The 14,805-nt window shown below is 41.7% G+C and overlaps 1 protein-coding gene across 1 annotated transcript in view; it reads right to left on the reverse strand.

Annotated features, from left to right (window-relative positions):
• Positions 1-14,805, reverse strand: part of dars2 (aspartyl-tRNA synthetase 2, mitochondrial) — a 39,847-nt gene that overhangs the window by 18,179 nt on the left and 6,863 nt on the right. Inside the window, exons 3-7 of the mRNA XM_052011520.1 lie at positions 9,944-10,010; positions 9,313-9,414; positions 6,284-6,379; positions 5,054-5,177; positions 4,461-4,507 (exon numbers count right to left, since the gene is read on the reverse strand). Of these exons, the coding sequence (XP_051867480.1) occupies positions 4,461-4,507; positions 5,054-5,177; positions 6,284-6,379; positions 9,313-9,414; positions 9,944-10,010 (436 nt within the window). The remainder of the gene's footprint in view (positions 1-4,460; positions 4,508-5,053; positions 5,178-6,283; positions 6,380-9,312; positions 9,415-9,943; positions 10,011-14,805) is intronic.

Raw genomic sequence — 14,805 nt, forward strand, 5'->3', positions numbered from 1 at the left:
TGAACTAGAGGATCAAGCTGAACCAGTTGGTCATTGCCTCTCCGTTCAGTCTTAACTTTAGTCTGGACCAGGGGTCTAGCTTCTACTGCCTGTCTGTCTTCACTTACTTCCCCATCAGTCCATTCCCCATCTGACTCATCTGAACACCAAGTATCTCCATCCCAGTGCTCAGGGTCCCAGTCATCTTGTGATAACATTGCACGCACTTTTGCTGAGTCCACCTGCCACTCTTTCCTTCTTAATTTCTTCTGCTGCTGAATAGTTGCTAACTTACAGGTGGCATCAATTTGTTTCAGCTCCGCCTTTTCTGCCCTTTCCTGTGCGGCCTTCGCCACCTCAGCTGTTATATTTTGCTTTTCTAGGGCAGCTAATTCCTTTCTCAGTCTGTCAGTTTCACCTTTGAGTTGTCATTTCTTGGCACACTGCTGTCATAGCGCAGTGGCAATTATCCATCCCACTTGGGGGAGGTTGTCTTTCTTGGGGAAGCCCGCTCCCTCCAAACATTTAATAATTAAGTGTGTCAACTTTTCTTGTTTATCCCTCAACTCTCTCTCCCAACACTGAGGTAATCCCCATTTATTCACTACATTAGTCAAGCTACCAAACCCTGCAGAATTCTCCGTCTACCCTGGGACCTGGAAGGTCTCAGGTTCCGGCTCTTTAGTCTTCTTTCTCAACATTTTCACCGAATTGTGCTGACCGCCAAAAATGTAACGGGAAATAAACAGGTTTCCAGGATTCAGATCAATGAGGGAGAAAGTACACTTAAAGGTTGCTACAGGGTACTTATTTAAATTATGACAAGAGATAAGAAAGATACATATACGATGTACAGAACAGTAAGTCTAAAACACTGTAAAGTAATTGATGAAAGAACAAGTCTCATGCCCTTCTGCTCGTCGGGGACTCTGAGTTACAACGACTGGTCTGGAGAATCTCAGGAGGTCCTTGGCACCGATCGCGATTCTGGTCTGAGGAGAAGTCCGGTGAGCTTGTTCACTACTCACACTTATATAATCAAGAAAGCCTGCACTTCTTTTCTAATCTGCGCATTTCAGTCAGCTACAGTTCTAAAACTAATTATTTCTTAATGAATTTTACATTGTCAACTGAACAAGTTTCGCTTGTCTCCAAGAAAAAACAAGTTATCTTGTCATTTCACATTCCTTAATGTCTCACATCTGCATGCTACAAGGCCTCAAGGACGCTGTGAATCAAGACCTTTTGTTTTACTTATCGTCCTGAATAACATACCTGCTCATTGTGGAGACAGTGGGCTGACAACTCCATTTTGAGTAAAAAGATCTGCTTTTAACCCTCATCTACCCTCTTGGTTACTTCCTCAAAGAACTCCAAGAGATTTGTCAGACACGACTTCCCATGCACAAAGCTGTGTTGACTGTCCCGAATCAGACCCTGTCTCTTGGTAGCTCTGTCCCTCAGAATCCCCTCCAGCAACTTACCCACCACCAATGTCAGATTCACTGGCCTGTAGTTTGTTGGCTTGTTTTTGTTACCCCTTTCAAACAAAGGTACCGCATTAGCCACTCTCCAGTACTCCAGAACCTCACCTGTGGCCACAGATGAAGCAAAAATCTCTGCAAGGGCCTCCACAATTTCTTTTCTAGCTTCCCACAAGATCCAAGAATGCACTAGATCAGGCCCTGAGGATTTATCCACCTTAGTGCACTTTACGAGCTCCAATGCCTCTTCCCTGCCAATTCATTGTGGTCCAAGACAACACCACTCATTTCCCTCATTTCCTTTGTTTTCTCCACAGTAAAAACTAAAGAGAAATATTCATTAAAAATCTCTCCAGTTTCCTTTAATTCCACACACAGACAGCAATGCTGATCCTTAAGGGGACCTATTCTCTCCCTAGCCACCCTTTTACTCTTAATATACCCATGGAATCTCTTGCGATTTTTGCTTCACCTTGCCTGCCAGATCCTCCTCACATCCTCATTTTGCCCTCCTAACTTCTCTCTTAAGTGCAATCCTATACTTCTTGTAGTATTCAAGAGATTCACTAGTTCTCAACTGCTTATGCAGAGTTTCAACATCTCTTGTTAACCAGGGTTCTTGAAACCTGCCAGCCTTGCCCTTCACTCTACAGGAACATGCAGGTCATGAACTCTTGACATCACACTTTTAAAGGCCTCCCACTTGGGTGACGCTCCTTTGCCTGCAAACAATCCCGCCTAATGGCTTCAAAATCTGCTCTGTCCCAGTTCAGGACCTTAATCTGTGAACTGGTCTTATCCTTCTCCACAACTACTTTAAAACTAATAGAATTATGGCCACTGGACCCAAAGTGCTCGCCTACAGACACTTCCACACCTACCCTACCTCATTCTCCAGGAGGTCCAGTGTACACTCTCTCTAATATGTCCCTCTAAATATTGATAAAGGAAGCTTTCTTGGACACAATTCACAAATTCCACTCAGTCCAAGCCTTCTACACTATGGTTAGCCAGGTTAATAGTTAGCACGATGCTATTACAGCGCCAGCGACTGGAGTTCGATTCCCGTCGCTGTCTGTAAGGAGTTTGTACGTTCTCCCGTGTCTGCGTGGGTTCCCTCCGGGTGCTCCAGTTTCCTCCCACATTACAAAGACGTATGGGTAGGTTAATTTGGGTTTAAAATGGGCGGCGTGGACTCGTTGGGCCAGAAGGGCCTGTTACCACGCTGTAAATAAAAATTAAAAAAATACTACCCTATTGTGTTTACAACTAGCTGCAATCTCTCTACATATCTGCTCCTCCAATTCCCACTGACTACTGGGGGGCCGATAATATAATCCCATCAGTGACCATCCCCTTCTTGTTTCTAAGTTCTACCCATACAGTATGGCCTCACTGGATGATTCCCCCAAGAATATCCTCTCTAAGGACTGTTGTTATCCCAACTTTCATCAAGGCAACTCCCCATCCTATCTTAGCTGCACCTCTGTCATGCCTATAACACCTGTATCCTAGAACATTGAGTTGCCAGTCCTGCCCTTCCCTCACCCATGTTTCTGTTATGGTTATGATATTCCCAATCCTCAGAACCAATACTGCTTTTGAGAAAATAAAACAACAAATTCTACTTGAGCTTGATCTTTTATGAAAGCTAACCAACTCAGACACCGAGTCCTGCTTTATAACAGCTCTAAAAATGAGCATGGAATGAGCTGAACATGGACCGAATATGTTGCTTATGGAAAAAAAACACGCAACAATTTTAATGACGCTTACTGCTTTAAAATACTCAAAACCTCCATCAACTTTGGCCAAAATGACGCTAATTAATTTATCATTCTAGTGTAAAAGATTCCTCCTGTCCTTTTCCAGAAAGATCTCTTAATCATAGATCTCAGATCTATAATTATTTTGTTCAAATAACAACCTTAACACATGGTATATCCAGATTGCATAAAGCAAGTTAAGTTGAAAGTATATTTACCAGCTTTTATATTTCAGTTAGTTTAACTATAATGAATTTTAAAAGAATATTTATTTAACACATTTGGAAAATCAAACTCAAATTTACATCTTTACCAGTTTTTCTTTGTTGCTTTTCTGCTCCATTGATGGCATTGAGTAATAATGCCACCAGATTCAGTTAACATCTGTCCAAATGATCATGACAGCGAGCCTTGACAGTGGCCTTCACCATGATTTTGCCCTCTTATGTCTTATTGAGGTCCTAAAAGCTGTTCACCTAACATTCAACAAAGCCAAAGGATCAAAGCTGGCCTCTTTCTGTTCAGTATGGATCAGTCAGTGACTTCTATAACCAGTTAACTATGGAGACCAAGTGTGATCAGTCAACATGATCAGTTAAGTCTACCAGTGCAGCTCCAAAGTCTGAACCAGTAGTCGAATTGGAATCCCAGTCTCTGCAGATGTTATAAATCAACTACTTTCAGTTTTCCTTATTGTTGTCACAACATGAGTTTTCTTACTCCAAAAGTCTGCTTCATTACATGGCCCTAGCCCTCCATACAAAGCCTGTTTCTTGGGCACATGAATCCAGAAGCTCCACCATTTTTATCCTCTTTGGCTTGATCGACAAGAAGTCACAGTGAGAAAAAATGTAACACAAAAAGAGCCAAAACAACAGACCTACAATAGCTCTACTCCAGCTCATCATGTGGTGAGTTAATGTACTCGGAGAGTGGGAAGGTGTCAGGTCTGTGCAGAGTTGTCCAATACCAGTGAGGAAGCAGTGAAGCCACTATGATTGATCCCAATTATTTAAAACAGAGGGTGGGGTGAGGGCAGGAAATCAGAGGGAAAGCAAACTGAGGCTTCTCAAAAACATATTTTTGTGACTAAAGATAGAATAGCATTGGGCTGGGAAGAGGTAATCTAACCACCATCGAGAACTAGGGAGGGCATGTGTTTGGATAGAGGCTGAAAGAGGTAGAAAAGAAAACATAGTCGGGAGGAGATGAAATATTTGGCAGTACTTACTCCAGGTGTTCTCTTAAATAATGTTGGTGTCTCCACGTCTACAAAACCTGAAGACAAAACATGAGAAAGCAGCAAGGTACTGCATGAATTTACTTGTGTTACAATTTCACATGTTTCATGCCTTCTATCATTTGACACATTTTATGAGTTAAACAGTTTCACCAAAATTACAACATTGATGAAAGTATTACAATAGAGAAAATCCAACTGAGGCATTTTATAACAAGATTTCATTATCACAGCCAACAATGCCCCCATGTTCTCTGAAGCACTACCTTTACTGCTGTAATGTAACCAAAGGTGCGAAGTAAGACCCTAGAGACAGAAATGAGATAAATAACTAGATTTAAAAGTGTTGACTGAGGGAGAAATATTGATGCGGACAGCAAAACATTTCAAAGAAGAGTACAGAGTCCTTCTGAACAGCTGGGTGGCAGCCCCTCAATAATCCATTGATAGAATGTGCTCCCCTTCAGGAAGGCATGACTACACTAACACATAGTGGCAAGAATGCTATTAAGGAATATAGTTATTAAATGAAAAAAAATCAAATGGAGTGAGAGATATGAAATCATCACATCATTGTTTCTCACCATGCAAATTACAGAGATACTCCCGCATTCTCATGACCATCTGGGACCGTAGTCGCAAGGTGTACTGCATCTGAGAGCTCCTCAGGTCCAGGTATCGATGCTGCATACGCAATGCTTCTGACTTCTGCAGAAAAGTAGAAATTTGCAATTTTAAAACATAAGAGTCTGACACCACTTTTTGAAAATTACTATTGAATCTGCTTTCACCTTCTGTCGTGGCAGTAAATTCCAGATCATGACTTGCTAGTTCTTTTGACTAGGGAGAGGTGGTGCAGATCAGAATGCCTCTGTACCATCAAGGCTTTGACAGTTTAATTCACATAATTGATAGGCTTGAGCAGTCAAACTCTTAAGCTGAGTCACTCGCAATAGCTCAAGGTGGTATGCCATTGAGCCATTATGTTCAGCACTGACCACTGTTCTGAGCTGAGTTAGAGCAGCCTAGTTGGGTAGCAGATGGAGTTGCTACAACTGGCCTGAACACAACTGGAGTATCACTTCTGGCCACTTGCCAGGAGGATGTATATAAGTGAAGTGGTCATGAACATTCATTATTCAAGTTCAAAGAGCAAGTGGTTAAAACAAAAAGTGTGTGAAAAGATGAAGAAGACATTTACAAAGTACTTATATGAGCATTTGACTTGCCATCAAAGTTCAAGACTTCAGACTGAGGGCTGGAGCACAGGATTGGGTTGGTTAACTCTTTATTGGTTGTCATGCACACAAATGCAGTTCTGATGAAGGGTCTTGGACCTGAAACATTAATGCTGTTTCTCTTTCCACAGACGCTGCCTGACCTCCCGAGTGTTTCTAGCATTTTCTGTTTTTATTTCAGGTTTCCAGTATCTGTAGCTTTTTGCAGACTCTGGCAAAACTCATAAAACTGGGTAAGTTGGAAAAATAGTCAACCAAGTGACAATGAATAGTAGCAGTCACCCATGGGCCCATTAATCAAGTGAACAAGAAGAGAGGAAATTGAGAACAGAGTAGTGGGAATTCAAACAGCACCATCACTGAACAGGGATTTAAAACGGTGATTACTCATTGCGATAAGGGCATCCTGGTGCGTTGTTGGAGCTGCTTGTCCTTTGGGTAGGACATCTGCCAAAGTACTTACACAGAAATGAGAGAGGGGTTCAGAGTCTTAAGGGAAGCAAGTAATGAGTAAAAAGAAATAGATTTTATATAGACACGTGGTTATTCACATTGTATTTTCATTCCAGGATTTACCTTTACAAGCTCCTTGGTTTCAAAGGGTAACTTTCTGCATCTATTCAGTATTTCAGCATGCTGCAACCGCACTTCAATTTTACCTGTCGACATTTCCTAAAGTAGAGAAGGCAACTGGTTAAATAAGGCAAGGCATCTGTTTGAAGTTATATTAACAACAAAATTAACCAGTGAAAAAGAAAAGCACAATTCCCAAGTGGCCCAGAGATTACAGCATTCTTGAATAAATATGGAGCAGATAACCCACCCTGACACATTATCCCATGCACAAGAAATTGCTGTAGCAATGGACCACTGTGCCCTTGAACCTGCTTTGCCATTCAATAACATGGCTGATCCTGTACCTCAATTCCACCTTCTCACCTGATCCCCACATCCCTTGATTCCCTTTATGTCCAAAAATCCATCACTCATCTTTGTCCACAAAGTTAAGATCAACCACAGGGAGTCATAATCAAACCTTCAGGTGAAGTTGCATTGCTGAGTTGAAGGTTATTTGACTAGACACTACTTAGGGTGCATTTTTACAGTCTTGTATTCTTTTCATAGTATTTTGCTTCATACTACTATTCAGTTAAAAAAACAAATGGGAGTAGTGTTGGTTGATCACAGATGAATCACTGCTGCAAAGACTAAAACACTGGGATGCACAAAGCTAAGGTATGAGCACCATCATTATTGAGAAATGATGATTACAACACTTCAATCTACAAACAGTTGACACATTATTAATTTTAATTCATTCACAGAATATGGGAGTTACTGGTAATTCAGACATTTTTCATCTATTATTTTTTTGAACAGTGGCTTGCTTGTATATGAAACACAGAATGCTAACGTGCAAATGGAATATTGATCTTTATTTCGAAAGGCTGAGATATAAAAGTAGTTAAATAATTGATTACTTTTGATTTCCATAGAATTAGTGAAGTCTTGCTACAATTGTACGGGCCATTGGTAAGGCCATATCTAGCGTACATAGTTTTGGTCTCCATTTAAAGAAGGTTCTTCAATAGGTTGATTCCTGGGATGAAAGGATTATCTTAGGAGGAAGGCATGAACAGGTTGTGCCTATCTTCAATACAAGACAATATTATTAAAACACAAGATTCTGAATGGGCTTGACAAGGTAGATGCTGACAGGATGTTTTCCCTTGTGGGAAACTCTAAACTAGGGGGCATAGTTTTGGAAGAAGGGATACCATTAAAGATGAAGATCAGGAAGAATTTCTTCTCAGAGGGTTGTACATCTTAGGAATTCTCTACCCTAGAAAGTTGTGGAACCTGAATAACTTGAGTATATTCAAAACTGAAACAGGCATATTTTTGGTCTATAGGGGAGTCAGGAATTATGGGGAGCAGGCATGAAAAGTGGCGATGAGGCCAAGATGACATCAGCCATATGGCCTACACCCATTTCTATTTCTTATGTCTCAGGGGACAGTTAAGAATAAACCACATAAGTGATTTTGGAGTCCTAGTGTAAGGATGGGAGATATGCTTCCCTATAGCGACTTAATGAAACAGAGGATTTTTCAATAATTATCCATTAGTTTCAGGGTCATAAGTGCAATCACAGGGTTTCATGATATTACATCAACAATAGGATGTACATGTTAGGCAGGACCTGTGTGCACGTGCAACATTTTTTAATAGATTACTTGGACATAGATTTTTCTTCAAATGGTTTTGAGAAAGTAACACTAATAATGCAGCAGAGTTTCTACAACATAACGCAAAAATGAACAAGATTTGACCAGTATGGTTTAAAATATGCTGCAAAATAAATGACAGATGGTCTGTACCCCATCATAACATGACTTAGACGTAGGAGGTGATTTGCAGAAACCAAAGAGAGAGAAAGAAAAACTGTGCAGTAAGGCTCTAGCACATCCTGGCAACCAATTCAGAGAACCATCAATAGAAACTTGGGAAATACACCTTCCATGAAAAGAAGCTCAGTCAAAAGCAAAAAAAAACTTTATAACTAGGAAGACAAATTTGGCACAGCATTGCCCCATTGTCAGTTTGATATTTAGCAAATAGTTTAACAAGTCTTTTGTCATTTTTGAAATAATAACCAGAGGGGTTTATGTCTGTGATCCCTTGGATTAAATTTCCAAAGGGTGGACAATATCCATAGGGACAAAACATTTTTAACAGTATTGGGGAAAACAAAGAAAACATGCTTTTATATAGAGACTTTCACAATCTTGGGATGCCTCAAAATGTTATACAGCTAATGAAGAATTTTCTCAAGTGTAATCACATTTGTAAGAAAGCCACATTTTATTTGCAATTTTAAGATGGCCTTTGAACTCAAGAAGAGCAACTATTTGTGAGATCACTAACCTTGAATTCAGAATTTTCACTCGTTTTCAAGTCCCACCACAGTCTCATTACTCACTCTCTTTATATTCTACTCCAGCTTGAACATCTCAGATTTTGTACTCTTTCAATTCTGGCCTCTTACACATCCCTGATTCTACACTTCGGACAGCTGTACACTCAGTTCCTGAGGGCCCAAGCTTTGTAATTTGTTATTTGTATCTTTCCACTTAAGGCACACTTCGAAGAGGTTATCTTAACCAAGTTTTTTGTTTCCTGTCTCAATACCCCCTTATATAGCTCAGTGTTAAGTTTTGTTTGACAACCCTTCTGTAAAGATTCCATACAAATACAAGCTGTTATTGCGATCTCAAAAGCAATAATGGCAGATCTGAAAGTGGGTGTAATGAAAAATGAGGGTTGCATCAGGAAAAGGTAAAACAAGGGGTAAACAAAAGATTTTTTGGGGGGGAAAGTGCATCAATATTTTACAATGAGCAAAAAAGTTGCATTTGATGTACACAGTAGAATCTTCAGCAGATGTAAGCAGTTTAATTGTCAATGTTACTGACAATCTGATATGCATTGATGATAAAAAAGATAAACAGTTAATTCAGTCTGTAAAGGAATGAACACCAAGAGAAACAATACATGCAACATAATTTTTTGGGACCCAGGAGATGCAGAAATCACTTACTGACCAGATTAGCTTGTCCTGGTGGCCTGGGGATGACTGTTCCAGTGACAGCAATTACAGATTCAAGAGGAAGTTCACAAAGCATCTCCTTAAAGTGTGCAGTGGACTGTGAAGAGAGGAAGCACAATCAAATTCAAATGTGACATAACAGCTTTTCAGAGACAATAAAGAAAAACAATTTTGGTAAAAATGAGTAAAGATGACTGGGCAACGTGTGGGAATCTCAAGCACATACTGCAAATGTGAACTGTTAACAGTCAAAAGGAGTAAGTCTTAACAAAACTGGTATCCAATATGCCGTAGAATGACAGGTTCTGGGTACTTGACAATAAGTGGCATCAAGGGAAAATCTTTAGTGACACATGCCACTTGCAAATATGGAGGGACTCTTATTTTAGATCTCTGATAGTGCAAAATCTTTAATCAAGGGCTTGCACAAGGAGGGGGAAAAATAACTACAAAACAGTTATCCATAATAACTTGGATTATCAAAATTTCACCAGCTTTTTAAAAGCACAAATACACCTGAGAATGTCTTTAAGATCTAATTCATCTGCTTTAAATGTATAATGAAGATAGTTCTCATGTTGTGGTGGTTACAATAATAAAAATTGCTGAACTCCAAACCCACTTACCTCCTCCTGTGGTATAACAATTTGTGTTAATCCATCAAAATCTCTCAGAATGATAAAGAGGCCCTGTCTAAACAAACATAAGGAACAGTTAATGACAGAAGGAGATAGAGCATTCAATTACAATACACATTCCTTCTATCACCAGGGTCCTATAATTCCTTTCTCGGTCAAGAGGCCTCGGAACTGAGGGTGATCTATTTTGATTTTACTTCCAATGCTGCACACTGACTGGCTGATATTAAAAAAAGCAGCAGTGTTTGTATCCATCAACTCACAGCACTTATGACACCACAAGAAACTACTTATGGTGTTTATTTAAATTCAAGCAAAATCTAGGAACGAAGAAAAAAATGCACCATAACCAGAACAGCTATCAACTCACAAATCGCAGAAAGATGCAAGAGGAGCAGGGTTGTAGTAGTAGGGCATTTCAAACTTCTCCAACATTAACTGGGATCACCATAGTGTAAGACGATTACACACAATTTAGGAGCTTTTGGTGTCAGTGCGTGAATAGCCCTACTCGGGATGAGGTTGTACTAGACCTAATCCTAGGAAATGAAATCAAACAAGGGGATGAAGTGTAAATCTTGCAAGGGAATGAAGTTTCAGTGGGTGACTAGGAATAGTGACCATAACTCAGTAAGTTTCAAAGCAGTTATGGAAAGGGATAAGGATTATCCAGAAATTAAGTGTCATTAGGCAGAACTTGGCAAATGTAGACAGAGAGCAGCTACTTGCAGGTATAGATACACTTAGGAAATGGAATTCTTTTAAAAGTGTTCCCAAAAGGCTTAAGGGTAAGACGGCAAGTCCAGGAAATCCTAGACATCAAAGGATATCGAAGATATGATAAAATAAAGAATCATAGAGTGGGTATGGAGCACTGAAAACAGGGACGCCCTCCTGGAGTAAAGAGTGTGTAGAGGGGGTGCATAAAAATAGAAATTAGGAGGGCAAAAAGAAGCCAAGAAATATCACTTCTTGATAAAACTAAGGAAAATCCCATGCATTTTATAAGAGCAATAGGGGAACCAGAGAAAGAATGGGACCCATAAGGGACCATCGGGGCATTCTCTGCATGGTGCAGAGGATGCTGGCAAGGTCTTAAATACTTTTCACTTGTATTCATTAAGGAGAAAGACACTGTGATTGGAGATTTCATTTGGGACCATGAATTTCTAGAGCATATTAAGATTAAAAAGGAGGAATTAGATGCCTTAGCAAGTATAAAGGTGGATAAATCTCCAGAGTCCAATCCCAGGCTGTTATGGCTGTTAAGGGAGGTGATTGCTGGATACTGATGGAGATATTTATATCTTTGCTGGCTACAGATGAGGTGGCAGATGACTGGGAAGAAAAAGGACAGCAGAGTTATGGCGGTTAATGACAGGCCAGTTAGTCAAAGTGGAGTCTATTGTCATATGCACAAGTACATGTATGCAAAGGTGCAATGAAAAACTTACTTGCAGCAGCATCACAGGCACATAGCATCATGTAAGCAGCATTCACAAGTAAAACATAAATTATATACAATTTTTTACAAGAAAGAACACAACTAAAACAAAAAAAAGTGTATTTTTGTGCAAAGTGATAAAGTGGTCATGGTATTGCTAAACTGTAGTGGTTAGGGTTGTGCCAGTTGGGTCAAGAACTGGATGGTTGAAGGGAAGTAGCTGTACCTGATGGTGTGGGACTTTAGGCTTCTGCACCTCCTGCCCAATGGTAGCTGGCTAAGCACAGCTCCAATGCCATATACAAATTCACCAACAACACCACTGTTGTTGAGAAGATGGCATGGCCTGGATGGTGGGGGCCTTTGATGATGGATGTTGCCTTCTTGAGGCAGCGCCTCCTGTAGATAGTACCGACGGTGGGGGGGATGTGCCCGTGATGTATTGGGCTGAGTCCACTACTCTCTGCAGCTTCTTACAGTCCTGTGCATTTGAACTGCTCGACCAGACCATGATGCAACCAGTCAGGATACTTTCAACAGTATATCTGTAGAAGTTTGTAAGAGTGTTTGGTGACAAGCCGAACCTCCTTAACCTCTTAAAAAAAGTAAAGACACTGGCATGCCTTCCTTGTGATTGCACCTATGTGAAGGGCCAGGACAGGTCATCTGTTAATGCTCAGGAATTTAAAGCTGCTGACTCTCTCCAAAGCCGACCCCACCACCCACCACCACCACCACCACACCCCCCCCCCCCCCCCCCCCCCCCCCCCCCCCCCCGCAATGTAGACTGGTGTTCACCCTCCTTCCCCCTCCTGAAGTCAACAATCAGTTCTTTAGTCTTACTGACGCTGAGCGAGAGGATTTTGTTGCAGCACCACTCAACCAGGTGTCCTATCTTGCTCCTGGATGCTGACTCATCACCACCCAACAGTAGTGTCGTCGGTGAATTTGTATATGGCATTTGACCTGCGCTTTGTGTAGAGAGTAGAGCAGGGGGCTAAGCACACAGCCTTGAGGTGCACATGTGTTGATGACCAGTGGGGAGGAGATGTTGTTACCAATCCTCACTGATTGAGGTCAGTCAATGAGGAAGTTGAGCATCCAGTTGCAAGAGCCTGAGAAATCACATCTGCTATTGACCTGTTGTGGCAGTAGGCAAACTGAAGCAGATCTAGGTCATCTCTGAGGCAGGAGTTGATACGTGCTACAACCAACCTCTCGAAACACTTCATTACGGTTGATGTAAGCGCTACCGTCAGTGAGGCAGGTCACCACGCACTTCTTGGGCACTGGTACAATAGTTGCCTTTTTGAAGCAGGTGGGAACCTCAGACTACAGAAGTGAAAGGTTGAATATGCTCGTAAATACTGCAGCTAGTTGGTTCACACAGATCTTTGGTACTCGGCCAGGTACGCCGTCCGGGCTAGACACCTTTCGTGGATTCACCCTCTTGAAGGATGCCCAGAAATTGGCCTTAAGAGACTGACATTACAGGGTTATCCGGAAATGTGGGAGCTTGTGTGGGTGTGTCATAGTTCTCCCTATCAAACCATGCATAAAAGGCATTGAGCTCATCCAGGAGTGATGAGTCGCCACTTATGCTAACCAATCTTGCCTTGTAGGAAGTAATATTGTGCAAGCCCTGACCCAGCTGTCAAGTGTCCATCTGTGATTCCAGTTTAGTCCGAAATTGCCTCTTCTCACTCACAATGGCCTTCCAGAGGTTGCACTTGGACTTCTTGTACGATCTGGATCGCCAGCACTAAACGCTACAGATCTAGCCCTAAGCAGATTACGAATCTCCTGGTTCATCCAGGGCTTCTGGTTGAGGACGACTTGGAATGTTTTTGTGGATACAAGTTGTCCATGCACGTCCTTATGAAGTTGGTGACGACTGTGGAATGTTCATTTAGGTCCGCTAATGAATCCTTGAACCTGGTCCAATCCACCAACTCTAAGCAATCCTAATTTTGCTCCTCCGCCTCTGCTGTCCAGCTCTTCGTAGTCTTCTTCATCAGTGCTGCACTCTTCAATCTCTGTAGGCAGATAGAAGAAGCATAGCCAGGTGGTTAGATTTACCAAAGTGCGGGCGAGGGATCGAGCAGTAGCCGTTCTTGATGGTGGTAATAGCAGTGGTCGAGTGTGTTGGGTCCTCTAAGTGTTGCAGGTAATGTGTTGATTATAGTCAGGCAGAGACTTCTTCAAGCTAGCCTGATTAAAGTCTTCCGCCATGATGTGACAGGCGTCGGGGTACACTGCTTCATTTTTGTTGATTACAGCACTTAGTTCCTCAAAAGCTGGCTTGATGTCTGCCTGAGGTGACATGTAGTTTGCAATCAGGATGAGGACAGAGAACTCCCGCGGTAGGTAGAATGGTCAGCACTTCACAGCCAGATGTTCCACTCAGAGGAGCACGAATGGGACAAGGCTGCCACGTCTGTGCACCACAACAAGTTTATCATAAAGAAGACACTGCCGCCTTTTCCCTTACCCCATGCCACCATCCGGTCAATGCGGTGGATCGGAAAACCTTCGGGCTGGAGCACTGTCAGGAGAATTGGGGTTGAGCCATGTCTCTGTGAAGCAGTCCCTCATGTCCCTCCGATACAGCAGTCTTGCCCTGAGGTCCTCAATCTTGTCTTCTAATGGCTGCACATTATCCAGAAGGATGCTAGCGAGGGGTTGCCTTAGGAACCTGTGCTGCAGTCTTACCTGAAGCTCTCCCTGGCGACCATGTTTTCTAAGACAATGAAGGCCTTCCCGGTGTTTCCACCTGCAGTGCTTGCCTTCTGGGTGGTCTGTTCTGCTGAGTCTGCCGGTTCTGAGCAGGGTTCATAATATTGCTAATTCATTTAAAAGGCTTAAAAGCACGTTGTTTACCGCAGTAGTTTCCACTGCAGTTTTCAGACTTAAAAGGTCAGATCACGAGTATGAAACTATGTTGCTGCTAGCTGCCTACAAAACGTCACCTCTTTCGGGCATCATCTTTTGTTTCAATGTTTTTTCTAATGTCAGTGGTCGGAAAATTATTGGAAAAAATTCTGAGGGACAGGATTTATCTACTCTTTGAAAGGCAGGGATAGTCAGCATAGATTTGTTGGTGGAAGATCCTGTCTGACTAATTTAATAGAATTTTTTTGAAGAGGTAACTAAATATATTGATGAAGGCATTGTGGTTAATGTGGTTTACATGGACTTTGGTAAAACTTTGACAAGGTCCCACATGGAAAGCTGGTCCAAAAGGCTAGACCCAACGACATCCAAGGCTAGCTGGAAAATTGGATTCAAAATTAGCTTGGTAATAGGAAACAGAAGGTGATAGTGGTGGGTTGCTTTTGTGAATGGAAGCCTGTGACCAGCGGTGCACCACAGGGATCAATACTGACACATTGTTTCTTATATACAT

The sequence above is a fragment of the Pristis pectinata genome, chromosome 3 (assembly GCF_009764475.1).
Source record: "Pristis pectinata isolate sPriPec2 chromosome 3, sPriPec2.1.pri, whole genome shotgun sequence".
Lineage (NCBI taxonomy): Eukaryota > Metazoa > Chordata > Chondrichthyes > Rhinopristiformes > Pristidae > Pristis > Pristis pectinata.